The sequence below is a fragment of the Notothenia rossii genome (genome assembly GCF_949606895.1).
Source record: "Notothenia rossii genome assembly, chromosome: 1".
NCBI lineage: Eukaryota > Metazoa > Chordata > Actinopteri > Perciformes > Nototheniidae > Notothenia > Notothenia rossii.
In genome coordinates, this window is record NC_136912.1 from 17,561,567 (window position 1) to 17,585,332 (window position 23,766).

The 23,766-nt window shown below is 42.6% G+C and overlaps 1 protein-coding gene across 1 annotated transcript; it reads right to left on the reverse strand.

Annotated features, from left to right (window-relative positions):
• Nucleotides 1-580: 580 nt before the first annotated feature.
• Nucleotides 581-22,537, reverse strand: mttp (microsomal triglyceride transfer protein). Its single transcript, XM_079647178.1, has 18 exons — nucleotides 21,994-22,537; nucleotides 20,509-20,696; nucleotides 12,137-12,280; nucleotides 10,203-10,310; nucleotides 9,994-10,110; nucleotides 8,172-8,311; nucleotides 7,939-8,089; nucleotides 7,306-7,463; nucleotides 7,033-7,201; nucleotides 6,095-6,202; nucleotides 5,787-5,999; nucleotides 5,466-5,677; nucleotides 5,230-5,327; nucleotides 4,871-4,992; nucleotides 4,419-4,646; nucleotides 3,351-3,475; nucleotides 1,616-1,786; nucleotides 581-1,518 (listed from the first exon to the last, which is right to left on the reverse strand). Exons 1-18 carry the CDS (start codon nucleotides 22,052-22,054, stop codon nucleotides 1,371-1,373), a joined length of 2,661 nt encoding a protein of 886 aa, XP_079503304.1. The 5' UTR covers nucleotides 22,055-22,537; the 3' UTR covers nucleotides 581-1,370.
• Between the last annotated feature and the right edge of the window lie 1,229 nt (nucleotides 22,538-23,766).

Here is a 23,766-nt window from a genome sequence, read left to right on the forward strand (position 1 = left end):
GAAATGACATTATAATAGGCCTTTGGGTAGCTCATTTGTTTTCACTTAATGTTGAGATCCTCTGTTGTAGTGTTTAGCTTTTTTACATGTTGCTTATACCTAAATAAATGCTTGTTTATTAAAATGTCCACAAACTAATTAGCCCACAGTGAATCAAGGGCAGGATAGGATAGTATCCCAGAATAGGAGAACCCGCCAGTCTCTGGGGCTCTGGGGTAAATATTTTTGAATTATCCATGTGAAGTTGCTATGAGCACCGTAAACTGATGAGTCCTCTTTATATGGGGGATCAACATGGTTCAATACTAAAGCAGCAGAGACCGACTTGATAGTGTCTTTCAAACTGAGTTGATCTCATTTTGTAACAGACTTAATGGTGGCTGTATTTCTCAGCCTGTATATGACTATATCAATAACAAATACACCGACTATGACATGTAAAATTGATTGAATGCCACTTTAAAGGCAAAATGAATTTTTTCAAGCACTTCATGTTTCCCCAGGGCCCCAGAGTGTTAATCCCATTGTTCACACATGTTCTTGTTGCATCTAAATACACAAATCAAGTCAAAAGGCAAAGTGTTTCCACTGCACGTTTATTGTCAGCCAATGATAAATCTAACAAACTGATCCCTAAATATGAAAATACAAGTTTAGAGCAGCTCAAAAGTCTTCAAAACGACCCAGATGTTTTCAGATACACAGAGCAATTACAGCCACGTAAAAAAAAGATATTCAAGTGTTGATGGATTATCTTTTAGAGATTTGATTTTCACCTCAAATCTTGCAAGTACAAAGTAAAAACGATGCACACAAATGGTCTCTGTAGGTGCAATTTAAAATCACTAACCTTATTATACAAATGTAATTAATTGATATTAATCTGCTTAATAAGTTATTTCAAGTGTGTGGACAGTGATACAGTGATAAAACAATACGTTTCTCCTCCTCGGTAAACACTTTTTTAATTAAAAAACAAAGGAATGTTGACAGAAAGGAGCGTTTCTATGCATAGGGGAGAGTTAATCCACTGTGTCCAGTGTGATATTTACATGTACATCTTTACTGTAACTATGTTGGGGTTATGACAGGGTTACTTTTTCATGTTGTGCATTACCCATCAAATAAAACATACATCCTATTTAGGAAAAAAGACAATGCAAGAATTCCTGTTTTTTAAACAAAACTTAAAATTTAAATGACTTAAATATTCACAGGAATGTAAACTTTGCATGTGTTGTTAAAAAAAACATTCACCACTTTTTTCTCTTGCGTACTTTCACTGCATGAGGCTGAGGTGTGATAGCTGTCCCTGTATACGAAAAAAACACTCGTTGAGGGACACTGTTGGATTGTTCATGGTATGTCTTTTACCAGCTGGAGTCAAAAACCTTCTTGCACATATTTGAGTTTTCCTGGTGAAGAGGGAATTCAGAGCCCGGTACGAGTTGCTTCTTCCTCTTATGTGATACAACGCTCTTCCCTGATGAGATGCTTTCATACTTGCTGAGGGATTCACTGAAAGCAAAACAATAAGAACAGATGATTAGGTTTTTGTAAAAGATGATTTAACATTAAAACCGCAGAGCAATTGAAATATTTATGTGTACAATACCTGAAGGGGAAGGTGGTTTTGTCCATCTGCATGCACACCAGGAAGGGATATTCTGAAAACTGGACTGTGGTGATAAAGTCTAGCGATGCCTCTGTTTCGTAGCTGACCTCAACACCCACTCTCATGAAGTCCATGTCCACTGTAACGTTGCCAGTGACCACTAATGCTCCCCTGAAACCATAAAGAGTAAACAAAGTGAAAATGTGTCCAAAATACTTATATTCTTCAGCCTTGTCCCAACGACTGTGGCGCTTTGTCATTGTACTGTATGTGAACATGTATTTGTTTCACACAGTATGTATCAGAGGCTTAAAAGCACAATAAAGTTCAGATACTAACAACAACAGTTGAACAACTTCCCCTTTGTTTAAAATCGCAGTGTGTGCCAGCCAGTTGAACGTCAAACCTCTATAGCCTTGCCCGTGAAGACATGCCTTGGCAAAGATGCCAGTATGGTTTGTTCTGCTGCTAAAGATAGCCTGACAGTCTATTATCAGAGTGGAAGAGGTACAACTATGCTGATCCATTCACCTGCCTCTGCCATTCCCCTACGCACACACGGGTCAAAACGTTCTGGGGTTCAAATCAAAGATATGACCCTTTACTATTGTTAAAAAGCAGGAAAATAAATCAGAGAACTGAAATATAAAAGCTTATTTTTCTTCCTTAAACCATATTTTTGGGAAAAACCAAAAGTTGCTTGAATTTCACAGGGTTGTGGTTTTTTTGCACCCTCAAAGAGATTCCAATTAAATGTGCCTTGTTTTCAATCTCTGTAAACAATTCCTCATAGAAACGTACATATAATCCCTATCACCAAAGGAAACTTAATTATAAAAAGGCATAAAAGCCGGATGTCAATTATTTGAATGGGGTGCCGGTACTAAACCCAAGTGTCAGTATGGAGTTTTATCTCATATTTTACTTTGCACTATTAGGTAAAATAAGCATTTTCAGTTTATCAATACAATCTTAAAATGCATTAAATATCAGATAAGATCGGATCTAATTAACAAAACAAACACTAACAAAACACAGTACGTAGTTCGGTTTTCAATACAGATTTTGCACCAAATGTATTTATTACTTCAAAAATACTGAGGTGCATATGCACAGGAAAATCGTAACCGTATTTGATTGTCAAAAATCAGTGGCATTGCTCTCTATACCATATTTCATCACCAGATGCCGTGAGCTAAACGACACCCGCATGATGATGTCCATTTTCAGCTGCTACCGTTGTGCGATGACTGTAATGTTTAAAATAGAGAACCAGACAGAACTGACGACATATCCACATAAACCTGGAAATGAGACAGACATGACCACAATACTGGAGCATGTCCAACATGGAACAAATGCATCGGGTGACGCTTATAGACCATCATAAGTTCACTTGAATCCAACATCAACAGAAATCTATTTGCAGTCTGTGACATTGCTCGACCTCTAAAAACGACTCTCCTTTCAGTCACAAAGGTTGTTTTCTAAGAATTTTCTGTCAATCAGTCTGTCCTTTGCCCAGTGTATTACGTCATAATGAACATACAGTAAAACAAACGTACTCAGTGAGGTAATTTATCATTAAAAGGCTGTACGTGAGGTTATGACCTATACACACAGTACACAGCATTATGTAAAGCTATGCTGATGCCCCAACTTGCCTACGGGACAAAAACTCCACCAACTGCAACTACTAGAATATCATTGAATTGGCTCGGTGTGTGGACTGTACCTGTTGTTGACGCTGGTCTTGGACTCCCTGTACCACAGGCTGACCTCCATGCCTCCAGAGATGTCAATGGCTAACCCTCCTTGGAACTCGGCACTCGCCTTCAGACCGGACTGCAGCTGGATCACCTGCAGAGACAAATCAGAATCAAAATTAGAATTCTGTATTGAAAGGGGACATTTTTTGTTGTTACAGCAAAGTATAGATAGATGAAGAAAATATAATTTACAGAAAGATGAACGGGAAGCAAAACAAAAACAGAAGAATTGGTTATATCGGACGATAATTAAGATACCTTTTTATCATAGATGATGATGTTTGAAGACTGTAAAAGCACTTTAAAAATAGCCTCAGCATAAGGCAAAAATAAATGCAACATCCCTTTTATCACCTGTAAGCATTTAAGCCCTGTTCAAAGTCACAGTACTACGCTCGACAAGTGAAGGTATTGACTTGAGTCATTCACTATCTGCACTTGTGTAGACATACTGAATGTATCTGACGAAGTAAACATGACCCACAACCGACAAAAACGGTTGTGGGTCAATGCCTTCCAAAACAACCTATAAAAACTGTCTTGCTACTTAAAAAGTATAGTTAGTAACTTTTTATCATGTGTGCTGAAACTCTATATCCTGGCAGTAGACATAGTGCTCCCAATGTTAGATTCCAGCACGCCTGAATGAAGACAACCAATGTCAGCCACGAGGACACTTACACAGTGTCAATCACTGCTGTCCCACCTGCCAGAGCAAACTCTCTTGTTTTACAGATTTTAGATTGCAGACGAACGTAAACTGAAGTCTATTCCAGGTGTTTGAACATATCACCAATTCTGTCGTTTTTGTCAAGATGACCAAACTGAACTCAAACCAGCCAGCTGACACTGTTTTGAAGTAAAATAAAGCTTTCTTGGACTATTCTCTTTACCTGGCATCAAATACCAGTTGTTAAGTTCTGTTTTCTTTGATAACCTCACACTGAATGTAAACTTGAAACACTAAAATGACTTCTATATTTAGGTGTAGTGTAAATGGATCATTGATGAAGGACACAGTTAAAGCAGTTTACCTCAGAATGATCAGTCAGCAGGATGAGACCCTTCACTACATTCATGGGATCACCACTCATGGAGAACATTTTGGACATGAGGTCACTGTAACCCTTGAAGAAGGTGACGGGTCGCAGTTGGACATCGAAGAGCAAAGCTGACATCCCAGCAAACGACTCCAGATCTTCCTCTCCCTCATCGGCTGTGGCACCAATCATTGACTCCAGACCCTGGGCCTCAATTGCCACCTAGAAGACACAGAACATGTCCACATTAGTTTAAAATAGAAATGTGGTAATGTTGTGGCTATTCAAGATGCTTTTCTGAACACATTAAAAGCATGTCAAAACAGCATAAAAACTATTAATTGGAAAGATCTAAACTCCTGCAAACGTTCCTGCAACAGTCCTGCTAAGCTTTTCTTGTATACATGAGTGTAAAGAATGTTTGTTTCATTATGTGGTTTCCTTACCTGTAGTCCATGGAGAAGAGCTCCATTACTAGCACCATAAATATTCATGTTGCTTCTCCTCAGGATCCCAGAGCCTGAATACAGGATGTCCAAACTGTACGTGGAGGTCACATCAGCAGATTCTGTACGGAGAGAATTTTAAAGTGCTCAGTCAATTTATCTTAGTACTAAAAAGCAAATAATAAGACTCAAACTTTTTAATGGAGCGAAATAGAGCTTGAATGTGCTTAACCAACACCTTAAAATGATATGTTGATTGACTCGTGCAATTTGGTATCCACTGTTCATAATTTCATCTCACATTAGATCTTTTAAGAATATATTGAGTAATGTTTTTAGTCTTAGGGTTGATTACTTACTTGCCATGAATCCTGAATATGCAGACGATGACCCAACCTTTGCAAACCGGTCGTAGTTATGAGAAATTGTATCCTTCATAGCAAGTCGTACTACATCGCTGAAAAGTGAAAAATGAGATATGTTATACAACAAATGACTTTAATTTGTATTCGTAAAGCTTAACTATGTTCTGTAACATTCCTATGTTCAACCAACATTTCTTTTTTGGTGGTCCATTGGATTTCCTATAACACACCTGGCTGGCAGCTGGAAGTGAAGGATGTCCTGAATCTTGGACAGCATGTACTTGTTCATTTCATGAGGAAGGTTTCCGATGGACAGAAGCAGATTTTTGACTTCCATGTAGGAGGGGTTGCTACTCAGGATGACGTCAGCAGCGGCGGCTCTTACATTTTTCTCATAGACGCGACGATTCTGGTGGTAAACCCTATTCACTGTGTGCTTCACCTACACATGAGATAAATGTGTCCTTTCAGTTTCTGTGACACGCTAATCAGCTCAACATAACAGTAACACTCATCAGTTCAAATGGAGTGTAATGTGCACTGTTGCTCACCTCATTAGTCATGAGAGTGAAGTCGTATCTCTGCAGGGCGGTGAGAGCGATGGTGCAGTAAGCGCCCACCTCTGATTCGGCATATTTGCTGAAGATGGGAATGGCCTCGGGAAGTAAAGAGTTCTTCAGAGCAAGAAGATACATCTGGACCTCGGACTCTACCTTTGTGCTGTCGGGCCCGTTTAAAATCAGCTTCTTCACCTCCACCACTGCCTGAAGGGTGAAAGCACAGCAAGGGATCTTTAGTCAGCTCTAGTATTTCTAAAATCTACATTAACTTTTTTCATTAACTATATAAGTAAGCTCACCGGTAAGTTGCAGCCTCCTTTCTGACACAGTTTATGGACCAGGGCTCCCATAATGATCACAGTGGACTCTTTGATGTCTGGGCTGCCGATCTTTCCCTTTGAAATGTCCTGAAAAGAAAACAGTTTGCATTATAATTAAATGCAAACTTCCAATTAGCATATCATTTAATTTAAATATGAATGGTTTTGAAGACTCGTTAGGATAAAACAAATTAACTTTACACATTTATTATATTATATTTTGAGGACAGAACGCAATGGAGTGCCACAGTGACGTGTCCTAAAACCCGGAAGTAAGTCAGCACTTTACCACTTCTGGTTCCTTCGACAAAAACCAATGCAATTTCTCCATAGGATTTTGGAAAATAGCTTGAAATAAGGTCTGTGGTTGACACAAATTGAAGAGACGGATCACATTTTGTTCAGCCAGATAATATCCACATGTATACCCTACTTTTATAATTTTCTAATCATAAATCTATCGATTAGATTTATGATTCGAAAATGATAAAAGTATGGAGAAATTGCATTGGTCTTTGTCAAAGGAACCGGAAGGAGTTTACTTCCGGGTTTTAGGACGCGTCACTGTGGCACTCTATATATTATTTACAAGCAATTTTTATGAGGGGACAATTTTAAATGATGTGTTGTTTTCAATTAGGAAACACAGGTGAAATAGCACAAAAGTTAGTGGAAAACACTATTCAAATCCAACGTGTGGTACATTTTCGCTTTCTTTAACCACTGGAGTGCCACTTACTTCTTGAATTAATTTGGGGAAACAAATATTTTATTTCCTTTTTTTAATCAGAGCATCAAATGTAGTGCAAATGAAGCCCACATTTTTTCCTCTTCGCTGATAAATACTAATGACAGCATATCTTCCAAGTTTCTTCTCCAAGCATGTTAAGGTGCCGATTCTGTTTTAAACAACTCACCAGCAGAACCTGGAGCATTCTCTCGTTGGGATGAGAAGCGAAGCCGCATGCATAGAGAAACCTCTCCTGCAGGACCAGACCTTTGGCATCGGTGAAGTTAAGGAATTGAATCATGGCATCCAGAGACGCAGTAGTCTGAGCCGAGGTCACAGTGTCCACCACCTGAGGTCTGAACAGGAAGAAGGGAAACAAAATGATGGTGAGTTACTAAAGTTAGACCAGGTAACAGAAACAGCAGAGTGATTGAGTAGGGGAGAAGGAGTAGCCACTTACAGAGATGTCTTGCTGGCACTCTGCAGCACTTTGAGGATCTCGTCCTTGGACGCCTTCCTAATGCTCTGGAGGAGAGCCAGGAAGCTGCGTGGAGCCGAGGCTTTGGACAGGCTCGCCGGCTCCAGCTGCTTCTGTTCACTCTGCCAATGCTCAAAAAGCTAAAAAGGGAAAAGACAGGGCAGAGGGGATTAAAGAGAGATCATCTTCAGTCAAATTAAGGATCTGTTTACTATTAGGTGTAACTTAGAAGTATGTGTGCAATGATTACTTTTCCAACCCTGACCTTGTCTGTTAGCACTGACGTGGTAGTTACAATGATTAAATACATGTATTTTGATGCATAAACAGTATAACCATTATGAGAAATACTGAATGTGATTTGCAAAACATTCCTCATCGAAGAAATTACGTGTTAAAGTTCATTTAAACAAGTAAGTGAAGAAAGTAAAATGCACCTAAATGCTACAAAATGATTAGATAAACTTGAAATTAGAATTTCTGCAGCCTGGTGGCAAATCCAATAATCCAATAATCCATATATTCTATTTTAATTAAACTGGTAGATTGACATAGCCCTCTTTAGAAAATGGCTAAAATAAGGGAAAATATGTGAAAAAGTGAACTGGTACTCACTGTTGGACAGCCCTTGCATTTGGATTTGACTTTATCCGCAGTAATACCAACAGCTGCCAGCTTGGCATCGATTGACTTGACGACCTCGGCCACATCTGTCCCAGCAGCCTCCAGGGGTCCAGCCTCCGTCCCCACAAGAGTGAGGGTTTGCCTGTGAAGCAAGAAATGTAAAACTTAAAAAGTGCCCGAATTACAAATGCACACACATGGTTATTATTGATAAAGGCATGTACCTGGAAACGACTTTAGCTGCAGCAGATCTGCGGGAGTTAACAGCCAGTGAGTGTGTTTCTTCAGCCACGGCAGAGTGGATGAAACCATCTTCAAGAGTGAACGTTGTAACAGAACTGGACTTCCTGCCCACACCCAACACCTGGAGGGGGAAATATTAAAGGTCACCTATTATGCAAAATCTACTTTTTCATGTCTCATCTACATAAATATGTGTCGCCTCTGCGTTAAGAGATTCTGAAAGTTTCAGGAAAAAAGATTGTCAGTCTTTTTGTCCTGATCCATTTATATAAAAAATGACTTGATCAGATTTTGACCACTTTATGATGTCATAACGTTTTTTTGGCTTGTGTAACCATTAGCCAAGGTAACCCCCGTCCACCTTATCACCTGAATCTCCTCCTAGAGCACCATTTTGGGTTTTTTAACCAAATATCTCTTTGAGGGGCATGGGGAGTGGCTCCTTATTTTCATCTAGAGCAGGGGTGGGGAACCTCCGGCCCCCGGGCCGTATACGGCCCGCGAGACCATTTGCTACGGCCCTCGAGGTAATTTATAAACACACGCAAAAAAGAAAAAAATTAAAGAAATCTAGACCGCAAATTAAACAGGCGAGTGCCTGTTTTTCCTGGCCAAGGTCAGGGTCCTTGAACACAACACAAGCCTAACGTGTCATCACGTGGTATATGTCTCGTCTGACAAGGGAGCATGGCAGGGGAGCAACAGAACGTCGCTTCGGCACTTCCAAAAATTGCAGTACCCATAAGGAGCCACATGCCGCAGTTTCTGCGTGGCTGTGTCTTTAGTTGTAAGCCCAGTGGCGATCTGTTCATCTGTCATACTGATCATACAGTCAATAACTTTGTTGTTATTAGCATCTGGTTAGCTAGCTATGCTAACGAATATAAGAAGCTTTTTCTCCAACCAGTGAGGTAAAGGCACATCTTTATATGATCATTATAGCTCTAAAAAACAAGAGAATAAAGTAAACAGGTATAAAATACTATATGACAGTAAATAAAAGTTGTTATTAATAAACAAGAATACAGTTTGAAAGGGGAGTGATTTGTAAAATATCCATAAAGAAAAATACATCTGCTTCCAGTTCTGTTTCATACTGTATGGATGTTGAGAGATGTATCCATAGATCTCCTAATGTTGCTCTCAAAGTGCACCAGATTGATGCTTTTAACTTCAACATTTAAAAAAAAATCTTCCCGGGGAGGGGGGGGGTGAGGACCCCCCTAGAGGAGGTTAGGTCCCCCCCCCCCCCCACACTTAAATCACGTCAACATGGATAGGAAACGAAATACATTTGCACATATCTTGTGTCCAATATACTTTCTGTTTTGGTGGTCATGCCACAACCGTGCACGTGAATGCATGCACGAGTCGTGGTAAAATATCTGGATTAAGAGTTTGCTTTTTCTTTGCACGGCATGAAAGAAAGACGAAATGAATGGGCTGTGATTTTAGTATTTTTAAGCAGCGGTCAATAATTTGTACGGCCCTCGGAGGATGTTTAAAAAATTGAAATGGCCCTTGAGAGGAAAAAGGTTCCCCACCCCTGATCTAGAGTAACAGACAGAGAATCAGAACTTTTGGAACAGGGCTGAAACAGAGGCGATTATGGGATTCTACAATGCTCGATCTGTTTGGTATTTCGAGCCAAACACTTCAGAGACATGTTTTGTATATAACTGAGACCTATAATATATTGATGAAAAACAGTATAATAGGGGACCTTTAAAGAGTTATGTATTAGTAATTCAGTAACCTTCATATTCTATCTAGCACAATGAGCTGTTCTGGATGCTGACATACCTGACTGTGAGTGGTGAATCCCGTCTCCGCGGTCTTACACGTGTCCAGGACCTTGGTTCTCGTCACTTGACCTTTAACTCCCTTGTACTCCACCGTGCACCTTCCAGACACGTCATTCTGTTCCCACACATTAAGATTGCAATTAGCTACATGTAATGAAATATAAAAGACGTGAATAAATGTGATGGGAGCATTATAACGCCAATTACCTCTATAACCTTCCCAGTGGTGCGCTGCATTTGCAGTAGGCTGGCCAGTCCTCTTTTTAGGTTCTTGATGGTTGCAGGTTCGGCCCAGAAGGAATAAAAGGCCTTTGCCTACAAAGAAAGCAACATGTTATACGAAATGTTATGCTTCTGAACAATGGATACTGAGGCATGTCTTTCAGCAGATAAAGGGGCAATGACCCTGTGTGCTGCTGTACGTGCTGCAGCTCACAAAGGCCTTCAGGGTGTCAGTTTTCCATTGCACATGTGTGTACATAAATGCATGGTCATGACATCAGAGCCTATTTAAATTACACGCAGAAATAAGATATTCTTTGAAGTGTAGATCAAAAACAAAAGTACTTTGGTATTAGCACTCTAAATGTTTAAAAAGAGTCTACCTCAACTTCTAATTATGTTCTCAACACACACTACTGACCAGCATGAAAGATGAGTCAGTCTTATCTTTACTCGTGTCGCTGATATGATCTTGAAATAATGGAACAAGCTCAGTCAAATGTGCTAAGTTAATCTTGGGAAATATCAAATTACACCACACAGTTCAGTTGAGCATTGAGGCTTCAGTTCAGCTCAATAATGCTCTCAGTGTCCTGCTTATGAGTGGAGAGGCAGCCGATTACATCATCCTGCAGTGTCTCCTATACAGTATGTCATTTATTTGCGGCCCTCGACCACGATATCAGCGAGGACTACCATAAATAGATTGACGACGGCTACTCAGTCTTACTCTGTGTATCCTTGCTGTGGCAGCCTGCAATCAGTATAAACAACATAAAAGGTTGTAGAAAATACTTTTGTCTGAATTTTACATTTACTATTTGATAATAATGGAATTATTATTGTTTACATCCATTAATATGCTAAAAAGCCTTCGTTTTTGAGGGCTTAAGATCCTCTGCGGCTCTTTCTAGGATGTTAACTGGTTATACATTCAAATTAGTAAAAGGGATCTTATCCTCTAAATAAGCATGTTATCCAAAAAGATATTGAACATTGTGTTAAGGGGTCTTCACGCTTTCTATCGGTTTGAATTGACATTTTTAGTATTATTTCATGATAAACGTATGCCATAGAATTCTTCCCTTTAGCCATACAATTAAATATCTAGCTGTAATCTTTCTGCAGCAATTACGCCTTATTAGATACAGTTACTTGATAACAGTGAATGAGTTTGGCTTGAACTCCAACATCTCACAGCCAATAAGAAGACAGCATGAAGCGTATCCACCAACCCAGAGCCGCTCTTGAAGCCGGGCTTGTTCATTCATTCATTCATTCATTCATTGACCCTCTGAACCTGCTGACCTTTGTACACACACCTGCACGGTTTTTCCCCTGCCAGCATCATCACTCCAGCTAAATGAAAGCATGCTCAATTATTCTCTGAAGACAACAACAGTGAAGTGCTAAAAGTACCCAAATGACCTTCTAACATTACTTATGTAAGCATTTCTCCCTCTTAAAAGATCATAAATCTGCTCAAAACCTTCATTTATATCATTTTCAGGAATTGCTGCTGATGTTATTCACATGTGAGTGATTAGAAACTATCTTAATGTTGCCAAATATATTCACTCTTTATACTTAAATGTGTTTTATTTTAGTATTAGGTGAGGCCATGCCCTATCTGGCAATGCTTGGCAAATTATCCCCATGATTAGTATCTGGTAAAAAGTGTAATGTGTTTTTCCTCGACCCATGCTACACCCTTCAACCTAGTTTCATGTAAATCAGGCCTGTAGTGTTTCTGTAACAGATAAACCACCCACAACAAAAACACAACCTTCTGTTACCTTAGGGAGGTAATGACGAGTACAAATATATTAAAATACTATATGGTTGTACAGATAACACCAGCAGTAAGTAGTGTAGCAACTGATATGGAGTATTTTATGTGTGCACACAAATGCTCTTACCTTTCCATTTTTCAGATGCAAAAAGAAAGGTTTCGTCAGAGCTGCCAGTTTGGTCTTCCCCAAAAGGCTTTCTGCAGTGGATCCATGGAGGACGTTCTTCTTCTTTGATCGTTGGGACGCAGGTTCAATTCTCACATTTGAGATCTATGAGTGAGAGATTAATTTATGTGAGAAAAATTTGCTACTGTCAAAAAGAAGTGTAACAGGGACAGTTATGTCTCATTTGTATATAATATATTATGTAAATATGTCTATATAATTACACAAAATCTGTGTTTATTCTTGTTTCATCTTGTGTTAATACCTGACGCAGTAGGACTCACATCAGTATGTGGAACTATAATTTTAGCGTGTACCCCTACGTTCCTTATGTATGTGACACTGTTCCCCTTTTTTTCGCGGGGTTCATGCATCTTTCTCCCCTTTTGATACTGATCTCTGTGGGAGAGGTAGGCGGCTCTTCAGCCAGAAGCAATTTCCGTGTTTTAGTGTCGACTTTATGCACTTTAAGTTACTTTTTATTACTTATTTTTGTTGTAGTGTCTCACGGGTGTTCACAATGTATTTCTGTGTTGTTTAATTTGTATAGGGGCACGTTAAAGAGAGTACTGACTGGAGAAATGTTTTCTTTCTGTCGCTGTTTCGTCAGGTATGTTGTGTTACTTTTTACGTTATGCCTTTTTGATACTGATCTCTGTGGGAGAGGGGCACGTTAAAGAGAGTACTGACTGGAGAAATGTTTTCTTTCTGTCGCTGTTTCGTCAGGAGTGAAAATAAATGTACATCCTGAATGAAGCTACACGTCTGGGTCGTCGTCTTTCTACACAACACAACGCAGAGTCAGACACAGCCGGTTACACTTGGTGCCGTGACGACCCGTTGTATCCGCGACCAGCGCCGTCTGGTCCCCGGGGTAAAGCTGCTGCCCACCGGCGGGAAGAAGGAAAGACTGGAGTGTGTGTTTTTTTTTCCTCTTTTTTTTTTTTCCCCCTCTCTTGCTGCGACGGCAGGTGCGTTAAAGGGACAGTGTACATATTCAAATTGAGAGATGCACTGAGTCTGAGAGGACACTTATCACTGAGTATATCTGTTTATCTGTGTTTTATCATTTTATTTTATTTTAGTGTTTTATCTCTTGTGGGTGGCTTTAAACTGTGTTTTGATTGCTTTGTGGGATTTTTTTGTTGTTGTCATTAACAATATGGATGTTAGTGGGCATGATGTCACATTTGGGTTGGGGAGGGGCCAGCGACTTAAAGGTAGTGAAAGATTTGGGTTCGCTAGTGATTTCAACCCGACATTAACACCTGCTGCAAGCTCCACACCTATTATGCAGCCAGACCGTAAACTTACACAAGTAGTATCTGTTGAAGCTTTTGGGGAAATGATAACAAGTTTGGCTAAACAGATAGGTGAGAACATATCAAGCACCATGCACCAGCCCAGTGCTGCCCAGCCTCAGTCTCCCACCAATCCACACCCGTCCCACCAGGCTGATTTGTCTCAATTGAAGGTTGTGGTGCAGTCAGACACCAAGGCTCCGCCTTACTTCAGGGGTGATCGTGCTGATGTATTTTCTATTCATGAATGGGAGGACATGATGAGATGTTACCTGAATAGAGTGAAATGTGACACTCACGTAGAAAGGTTTGATCTGATTATGTCAAGACTAACAGGTAAAGCCAGGGATGTGGTGAAAGTGTCAATCCGCAGCCGACCTGACTTGAGTGCGACCGACCTGCCCACAGCTGTGTTTGACATATTAAAGGGTAACTTTAGTGAGCTGTCATACTCTAACTTGCCCATGAAAGATTTTTACGGCACTGTTCCACGTGCTGGTGAAAGTGCTATGGACTATTGGATACGCCTTAACAAGTCAATAGATGCTGCGGACGAGTGCCTCCGGAGGCGAGGTAAATGTGTAGATGACCCCAGTGCAGAAGTGGTCTTGATGTTCATTAATCACTGTCCTGACCCCAGTCTCGCCATATCATTCCAACTGAAGGCACCTGAGCGGTGGACCACGGCTGAGGTTCAGGAGCGTCTGGACGCCCATATGAGAAATGTGAGAAAAACAGCAGCGCAGTCTCATAATGTGGTGGGTCTGTCAGTTTATAGTCAGAGCCCTGTGACTGATTCTTTTCGCCCTGTCAATCTGGGGATGTCTCAGGCCTCATTAGCGCACCAACCAGACCCCCCTCCCAACTCTCTACCGGCCACTGCCCTTGCTTACAGTCAGCCTCAGCCAGACCATGCTAGGGTGAGTCCCCAAGTGTCCCCCTTATCCCTGCCTCTCTCTGCTGTCTCTGACCCAGCCCCTACCACCGTCAACCCACCTACTACCGACGCTGGTGTTCAACAGGTAGTTGCAATGTTTGACAGGGTTCTGGCTATGTGCAACGCTTCCCTTACAACCAGTCAAAGGCCAGACTACCATCAGCCAGGTAACCACCAACAAGCCCACCGTCAGAATGGTCAGCCAGGCAACCACCAACAAGTCCACCGTCAGAATGGTCGACCCCGTTACCAGCAGGCATCTGAGTCCTTTCCATGCAAGGTTTGTGGCTCCAGGGACCATTCAACCCATGCACACTGCAGGCTTTACAGATTATGCCTTAACTGCTTCAGTCCTGGTCACATAAGAAATCAGTGCCCACAGGCCTCTCCTTCCTCAGCCATGCCACCTTCTCCCTCCAATGCTGGTTTAAACTAGCCCGCCCGTGCAGTGAGAGGGATAGCATGGGCGGCACTAGTGACACCCTCAGTGAGGAAAATGACTTAAGATCAACATATGTGAACTGCTGTAGTAATCTTCCTGATGACAAAACTGTGATTGCTGTGGGTTCACATAGAGTTGAAGGAGCCAATGACTTGTTTTATACCCCAGTGTTAGTAGGGGGTCAGTCAACTTTAAGGGGGATGCTTGATTCAGGGAGCATGTCATGCACACTCAGCGAAGAGGCAGAGTCCAATCTTAGAGCTGCTGGTGTCCTCCCTTGTCCTCAGCCTGTGCCAGAGAAGGTGGTCCTAGTTGGCTGTGGTGGCCTTATGACACAACCCAGATGTATCTATGACCTGGAGATTGAGGTTTACGGTTCTAAATTCATTGTGCCAACTTTCCTTGTCCCAGGGCAGAGAGACGAACTCATTATTGGTAGCAACGTCATCAGGCCCATATTACAGAGGATGAAGTCTGATGAGAAGTACTGGGAGCTCATCCAGTCCAACACCTCAGACCCCGACTGTGAGCAGTTTCTTCAGTTGCTCAGCTGCATCACTCGTTGGTCTGGTCCTGAACTGCCTGACAAGGTTGGCACGGTCAAGCTACGGCAAGCTATCACTCTAGCACCACAGAAGGAGTATCTGGTGTGGGGAAAGCTACCTGGCAGTGTTCCTGTGTCCCCTGGGAGCACTGTCATTGTGGAGCCCACCTCCTCCCGTTCAGCCCCCAAAGACATTATTGTGGGACGGGTTGTGGCACCCATGTGGGGAGATCGTTGGGTCCCTATGAAGGTCCTTAACCCAACCAAGAGTCCCGTGACACTACGCCGCAATGCTAAAGTGGCCGATGTGTTTACTTGTGTCGCGATGGAAGACCTTCCCCTCTCTCAGGGTGTGAATAGGCCACAGACCAGTCAGGCAGCTGACCCTCCTCCCAACTCAGATGCCAGCTCTACCCACACTCAGCAGCTTAAAGACTGTGGATTGGCAGACATCGACCTCGAAGGCTGTGCGGTGTCAGATGAATGGAAAAAGAGACTCTCTGAACTGTTGCTCACTTACCAGGATGTCTTCTCCAAAGACAAGCTGGACTGTGGGGAAGCGAAAGAGTTCGTCCACCGGATTCATCTCACTGATGATCACCCCTTCAGGCTACCCTATCGCCGTGTCCCTCCAGCACACTATCACAAACTGAGAGAGGTGCTGTCTGAGATGGAGTTGAAAGGCATCATCAGTAAATCAGTCAGTGAGTATGCATCGCCGCTGGTCCTTGTCTGGAAGAAGTCAGGAGAGTTAAGGATCTGCACTGACTTTCGCTGGCTTAATGCCAAGACCGTCAAGGACGCCCACCCGCTGCCTCACCAGGCCGACTGTCTTGCTGCCCTTGGTGGAAACGCCTTTTTCAGCACCATGGATCTCACATCGGGGTTCTACAACATCCCCCTCCATGAGTCTGACAGGAAGTACTCGGCATTCACAACACCCTTAGGCCTGTATGAGTACAACAGACTTCCCCAAGGTCTTTGCAACAGTCCCGCGTCCTTTATGCGGATGATGATGAGTGTGTTTGGTGATTTGAACTTCTCCAGCCTCCTCTGTTATTTGGACGACCTGCTTGTCTTTGCTCCATCCGAGGAGGAAGCCCTGAAACGGCTGGAGACTGTCTTCTCGCGGCTCAGAGCCAACAACCTGAAGCTGTCTCAGAAGAAGTGCTACTTCCTTCGCAGGACTGTGGGGTTTCTGGGTCACGTGATAGACAGCAGTGGCGTCTCAGTCGACCAAGAGAAGGTGAGGGTCATCTCAGCTTTCGGGAAGGAGGATCTCATGAACGACGACGGTTGCACCCCATCTCAGCGGAAGGTCAGGTCTTTCCTCGGGATGGTGCTGTATTATCAACACTTCATTCCTGGCTGTTCTTCCATCGCAAAGCCACTCTACGCCTTAACTGCAGGGCAGAAGAGGAAAGCCAAGGGCTCTTTCGGTCGGAGAAGAGCTGGCACCTTTCGAGAACTGACTCCTCAGGATTGGACCCCTGCCTGTGAGAAGGCATTTGATGATCTGAGACGCGCACTCCTCAACAGCGTGGTGCTGGCACACCCAGACTTTGATAGGCCTTTCATCCTCTCCACCGATGCTTCCCTTGATGGTCTGGGTGCTGTACTGTCCCAAATTTCTGCTGGTGAGGAGAAGGCAAGACCCATCGCCTTTGCAAGCAAAACTCTCAGTCGCAGCCAGCTCAATTATCCTGCACACAGACTGGAGTTCTTGGCTCTAAAGTGGGCGGTTTGTGAGAAGTTTAGCCACTGGCTCAAGGGTCACAGATTCACCGTCTGGTCAGATAACAATCCTCTCACATATATCATGACCAAGCCGAAACTTGACGCCTGTGAGCAGCGGTGGGTTGCTAAGTTGGCTCCGTATTCCTTCGAAATCAAACATATTCCCGGCAGGTTGAACGTGGTGGCGGATGCCCTCAGCAGAGACCCTTTCGTGAAACCTTTGAGGGAACGGTTGCTGCGTGAACCCTACTTGGAGCTACTGGACCAGGTCTGTGACGTCAGTGATGGGTCTGTGCAAGATGCCTTCCGCCTCACCTGCCAACCACAGTCACTGGAGGGTCCATCTCACTCTGACGCCATTGAAGGTTCAATGTCTGAGGATGAGGTCTCTTCTCTTCTTTCCTCCTTGGACGAGTGGGACTCTGCTCCTAGGGAGCGTGCAGCCTCCCTGGTTGATCACCTCACCACCTTTGAACCACCTGGCCAGGACACGTTGCATTCCCTATCTCTTTCTGAGCTGCAGTCACACCAGCAACAGGACCCAGTAATTTCCAGGGTCGCTCTCTATGTCGACAGGAAGCGCAGGCCTTCCAGACGGGAACGCTACAATGAGAGTCAGCCGACTCTGAGAGTCTTGAAGCAGTGGGATAAACTGACTCTTCTGAATGGCGTCCTCTACAGGGTCACGAAAGATCCCTTGACTAGACAGAAGAGGTCCCAGTTCGTGGTGCCGGAGTCGCTAAAGGCAGATGCATTATCTGGTGTTCACGACCATGCTGGCCATCAAGGTCAGCCCCGCACACTGTCTCTGGCCCGCCAGCGTTTCTTCTGGTACGACATGGAGAAGGATGTCCGCAATCATGTGAAGCACTGCCACAGATGTGTTCTCAGCAAGACTCCTGAACCTTCCGCAAGAGCCCCACTGGAGAGCATTAAGACCTCTGCCCCTCTGGAGCTTGTGTGCATCGACTTCTGGTCAGCTGAAGACCGTCACAACAAGTCTGTGGATGTTCTTGTGATCACCGATCACTATACAAAGTTGGCACATGCTTTCCCCTGCCAGGATCAGACAGCTAAGAGAGTAGCCAAGAAGCTGTGGGACAACTTTTTCTGTGTTTATGGCTTCCCTCAGCGCCTTCATTCTGACCAGGGAGCAAACTTTGAAAGTGAGCTGATTGCTGAGCTCTTGCAGTTGTCAGGGGTTGACAAGTCCCACACCACACCTTACCACCCTATGGGGAACGGCGGCACAGAGAGGTTCAACCGCACCCTGGGCAACATGTTGAGGTCTCTACCACTTCGCTCCAAACAGAAGTGGCCGCAGATAATACAGACAATGACTTTCGTGTACAATTGCACTGTCCATGAGACCACTGGGTTCGCGCCCTTCTATTTGATGTTCGGGAGAATCCCAAGGCTGCCAGTGGACCTTCTGTTCAGGAATGTACTTCATGATGTGACTGTGTGTGACTACAATGCCTACGTGAAATCCCTCTTGGAAGACCTGCACTGTGCCATGGCACTGGCCCAGAAAAACTGCACAGCGGAGCAGAGACATCAGAGTGACCAGTATAACAAACGGGTCAGGGGCCAACCTCTGTCTGTCGGTGACCAGGTGCTGCTGGCGAACAAAGGCGCCAAGGGAAAATGCAAGCTTTCTGACAAGTGGATGCCTGTTGTGCACACTGTGGTGGCCTCAAAACCAGCCCTCCATATCTACCGGATCAGGGATCCAGAGGGACATGAGCGTGTTGTTCACCGAAACCTGCTGCTGCAAGTCAACTTCCTTCCGCTGGAGGAGGCCTCGGATGGTGAAGATGATGCTCCTGTGCCCGCACCTACCCCTAGCATGACCGATACCGCTCCGGCATCTGATTGGCATGGGACAGAGGTGTCCGAGTTAGACACAGCAGCTGCAACAGCTGGGCCATCCCTAGCTGGTTCCCTCTCGGATGTTGACGGGGAGGATGGCCGCACCGCCTCATGGGTCCTTGAGCAGTCCCCTTTTGATGACTCTGTTCATCCAGACCACCCACCACCTCCTTCTGTGTTGGTCACCCCCGTTTCTAGTGACCCTGCAACTGCTGTAGAGACCCCAATGGCTTTCCCAGCTCCTCTGCCACAACGGCCCCCTGCCAATAAGCGTCAAGCATCACATGTAGATGGCCAGGTTACCTCACGATTCGGCAGAGTCATTAGACCTGTGCGCCGCTTCATTGAGTCCATGGCACAACTTGAGTCCCTTCTTGAGGGTTGAGATAAGGCCGCGTGCTGTTATTAATGTGTGAAATGTGGCGTGTTAGCCATTATTTGTGCTCTGGTGATATACTGCTGTATTGAGCCTTTTTTTTATTTTATTTTTCGCTCATCCACATCGTTTGGCCAGGGTGTGGGGTGTAAACTGCACCTCACCTTGTCTGTAGAGTACTGTGGGTTCTTGCTGGGCCCAAGCGAGTCCCTCATTCTCTTATCCTTTAGGTAGGAAGCTCTTATTGCTGTTTCATATGGTTTTGTTGCTTGTTGTAATGGCCAGTGTGTTTATATGTGGATTGTTTTGCGACCCAGAATTTTGCATAATTCTAGCGGGGTGAGTGTAACAGGGACAGTTATGTCTCATTTGTATATAATATATTATGTAAATATGTCTATATAATTACACAAAATCTGTGTTTATTCTTGTTTCATCTTGTGTTAATACCTGACGCAGTAGGACTCACATCAGTATGTGGAACTATAATTTTAGCGTGTACCCCTACGTTCCTTATGTATGTGACACTGTTCCCCTTTTTTTCGCGGGGTTCATGCATCTTTCTCCCCTTTTGATACTGATCTCTGTGGGAGAGGTAGGCGGCTCTTCAGCCAGAAGCAATTTCCGTGTTTTAGTGTCGACTTTATGCACTTTAAGTTACTTTTTATTACTTATTTTTGTTGTAGTGTCTCACGGGTGTTCACAATGTATTTCTGTGTTGTTTAATTTGTATAGGGGCACGTTAAAGAGAGTACTGACTGGAGAAATGTTTTCTTTCTGTCGCTGTTTCGTCAGGTATGTTGTGTTACTTTTTACGTTATGCCTTTTTGATACTGATCTCTGTGGGAGAGGGGCACGTTAAAGAGAGTACTGACTGGAGAAATGTTTTCTTTCTGTCGCTGTTTCGTCAGGAGTGAAAATAAATGTACATCCTGAATGAAGCTACACGTCTGGGTCGTCGTCTTTCTACACAACACAACGCAGAGTCAGACACAGCCGGTTACAGAAGGACCTTACTATTAATTGTATCAAGAGCATTTGTGTAGTCAGAAATATTATGTGGATTGTTTTAACTCTCAAAATGAGATCCTGCGCTGTCGTATCATGTGATTGGACCAACATACCGCCAGTTGAATCAGTTGGTCGTCTTTGTTGCTGGGATCTCTCCACACGAGGTTTACGTCCACATCGCTTGAGATCCTGTAGCCAGCACTGCCCTCTTTTGACCCCCTCACCCTGTCCACCAGCACCTCAGTGCTGTAGCTGAATTTGTACAGCTGGTCGTTGTTCAGCCGGGGTCCAGCAGCACCACCTGAAAAAACACAGGAAACACGGCTGGTAAGAAAACAGTGTAGACAGTGAGAGTGATCTGCAATAAGAATATTGTCATGTTGTCGAGATACTGAAGACTTAAAAGAACAAGCCACTGGTGCATGAAAGCTTTTAAAACATTTTTCATACCTAACCACACATGTCCGTACCTTATGAATATGAGAATGCTCAGTCATCTATATCTGTGTGTCACTGTATCCTCATGTAATAACTTATAACAATTGTTTTGATGGATCATTAAAATCTTAGATTTGATTGTGAACAATGGCTTTGTTTCATAATAATAAACCATGGAAGAAAATAATCAACAACCTGGACATCATGGAAAGGATTAATTGAGTTTTGTAGGTTTTATGCTGTTCTGAAGCAACATTTCAAATCTCAGATGACATTTCTTATCATATCAGCAAAAAAGTGCACTTAATGGGCTATCCACACTTTTAACTACCTTGCCATTACTTTTAATGTATTTTTTACATTAGTGTTCACTTTGTGTGTTCAGTTAACACTAGGTATATTTTGCTGTTGGTCATACAACCTATTAAGTTCTCTGTTTTAAGCTTAAATACAGCTTGTGTCGACCTAAAAGGAAACTAACTTAATTTTTAGTTTTACATAAATACTATCTGTTGATAGGGTTGAGGTGAGGCCATTTAGCAAGGTGTGTTCAACGTGGCAGAAGAACAAAATCCCTCCTGTGATCTATTAATGACGAGCTGAGCGTTAGATATGACATTAGGCCACGAGGAAGGACAGACTGACGTGTCAGTACATGATTTCATCACCAGTTGCTGAGGAACATGTAGCTGAATTTCAACAAATATAAAACCTAGCTCTATTTCAAAACAGCTTACTGAGGTGTTTAGGGAACATCAGAAGCAAAACACTCACATAAATAATCTGTATTTTTTTCGTAATGTTCTGTTTTTAAATCTTTCACCTCATATCAATCAGTGATGTAACAAAGCAGCACAATGGAAAGCTTCAACATTTACAATGAATAGACTGATTCTTTGAGTCTATGTAAGATTACCCAGGGCAATTTCATTCATTTGAGGATAGTAAGTCTCTGTGGCACAATAAACTGAAGCCTGACTCTTCGGATCATCTATAAGCCTCAAGGGAGCAACAAATACATCCTGTTGACACATTTCTATCAGTTTCTTCTCGTCCCACATAAATATGGTGAACTTATTTATTAAATAATATTCCATTTGACACAAACATCACCCTACAACAAACTTTCTCCACTCACAGAAAACCACACATCAACTCACCTTTGGCTGAAGCTGTGACAGAGGAGGCTGCACAAAGCAAAAACACAACTAGAGTTAACATTGTGTGTCCTTCTCTCTGTAACCAGAAGAAGCAAAACCCGAGATTCAGCGGCTGAAGTGGAAGAAAAAGGCCAAAACGGAAAGGCAATGCAGGTCCGAGCTTCTCCTATTATGTTTTATCAGAGGGGAGGGCAGACTCCAAACTCCACGCTAAGTACTAAGTACGAGATAACCAGCAAATCATTAACCTGGAAGCACAGATTTGACAGGAACTTCTGCCATTGATAGATCCATCCAGGAGTTCCCTTTAAATACAGCGGGACAGCCTCTGCGTCTGCGCGTCACATAGCATGTGATCGATTAATCAATACGGATGGGATTATCCGATTTATTCTGTTGATCAAGGGACGAATGACAATCGCAGTCTGGATGTTAAATGTCATTGAGGCTTCATGCACTGACTAGTTTCTTGGTTGCATATTTGATGTAAACATAGCGTAAACATATCTAAATTAGCCAAAAATACCATTTATATTTACCAAGAGGTTGCAGAGAGACGTCCTCATGTTACACCTTTCACCTCATTTCTCAAACAGTCGGTACTCTGTCGGTGTTGTTTCTTGGTTTGCAGGAAATGGGCAGTCCGTCAGTGAATTCAGCCCTCTGGCTCAAATAACAGCATATCAGTGGACCCAAACGTTTGAGAATGTGTGCATGAGGTCATACTGTGTGAAATGCTAAATATGGGATAATTTTCGACTAGAGAAATCAGTTTAAATCAGTGAAACGTTTTGAGTAAAATAAGGATATTTGGCTTCTAATGTTAGAAATTATGTTCAAAAAAATATTCATAGAGATAGATATTTTAGGATTAAACATTTTGAAGGACACAAATATGTAAAATATTTCCTAAAGTGCTCTGTCTTTTTTCATTTAACACAATATGCAAATGAACCCCAGTTAGGTAGGTAGTCCTTGTATGTTTAACATGTTGGCAGGATCAGTATTAATGACATAATTCATCACTTTGATCAGCTGCAATACTACTTCACACTTATTGTCATGTTTTTATTTAGATTAAATTAAACCCCACTAGGCTATACTGTGGAATTTGACATAAGCCAACCCACCTTCCCTTAAGGTTGAACTATCTGTCCATTCAAACTTTAATAAATATCATAAACATCAAACAAATACATACAAAAACAGGTAGCAACAACACAAAACATGGCATACTCTTTATAAAGTGAGAAAAAGCCTTTCCGTACTGACACTAATATTTAGTAATCGCAATCGAAACCTGAAATCAGATTTACCTTTTTTGTGTGTCTTTGGGGTCTCAACAACTCTCAATATGTATACATATATTAAACAGTGAGGGAGGAACATTATTTTATCACAACTATTTGATAGTTACTAAATGTAATGATGTGTCAAAGGAATGCAAACTTAGTTCTACTGAAGACGTTATATAATTTCTTGCATTAATGAATCTTCCTTCTAAAGTAATGGTAAATAGTATACTTCATATACTATGTTGCTTAATGTGTTTATCATAGCTTCTGTATGTGACATGTACCGTAGCTCTCAGCTAACTTTAGTGGAGTAAGAAGTGCAATAATTGATTAGAAATATAGAAATACAAAGTTATCGAGTACTTGAGTAAAGCTTGTAAATGTTTCACCATCACTGAACTCTTTAAAGAAACAGATTGAATCAACACTGACTACAGTGAGTTTGACTAAGCAGCCAGTGGGTGTCAGTGTTTGTCTC

What these genes read in the sequence shown, in the direction of transcription:
- mttp (XM_079647178.1), bottom strand. Translation starts at nt 22,054, where the DNA reads ATGTTAACTCTAGTTGTGTTTTTGCTTTGTGCAGCCTCCTCTGTCACA. An exon ending in TGTCACAGCTTCAGCCAAAG is followed by an intron (nt 20,697 to 21,993) that starts GTGAGTTGATGT and finishes GTGTTTTTTCAG; the next exon opens with GTGGTGCTGCTGGACCCCGG. An exon ending in TGCTGACTGATCATTCTGAG is followed by an intron (nt 3,476 to 4,418) that starts GTAAACTGCTTT and finishes TTGTCTCTGCAG; the next exon opens with GTGATCCAGCTGCAGTCCGG.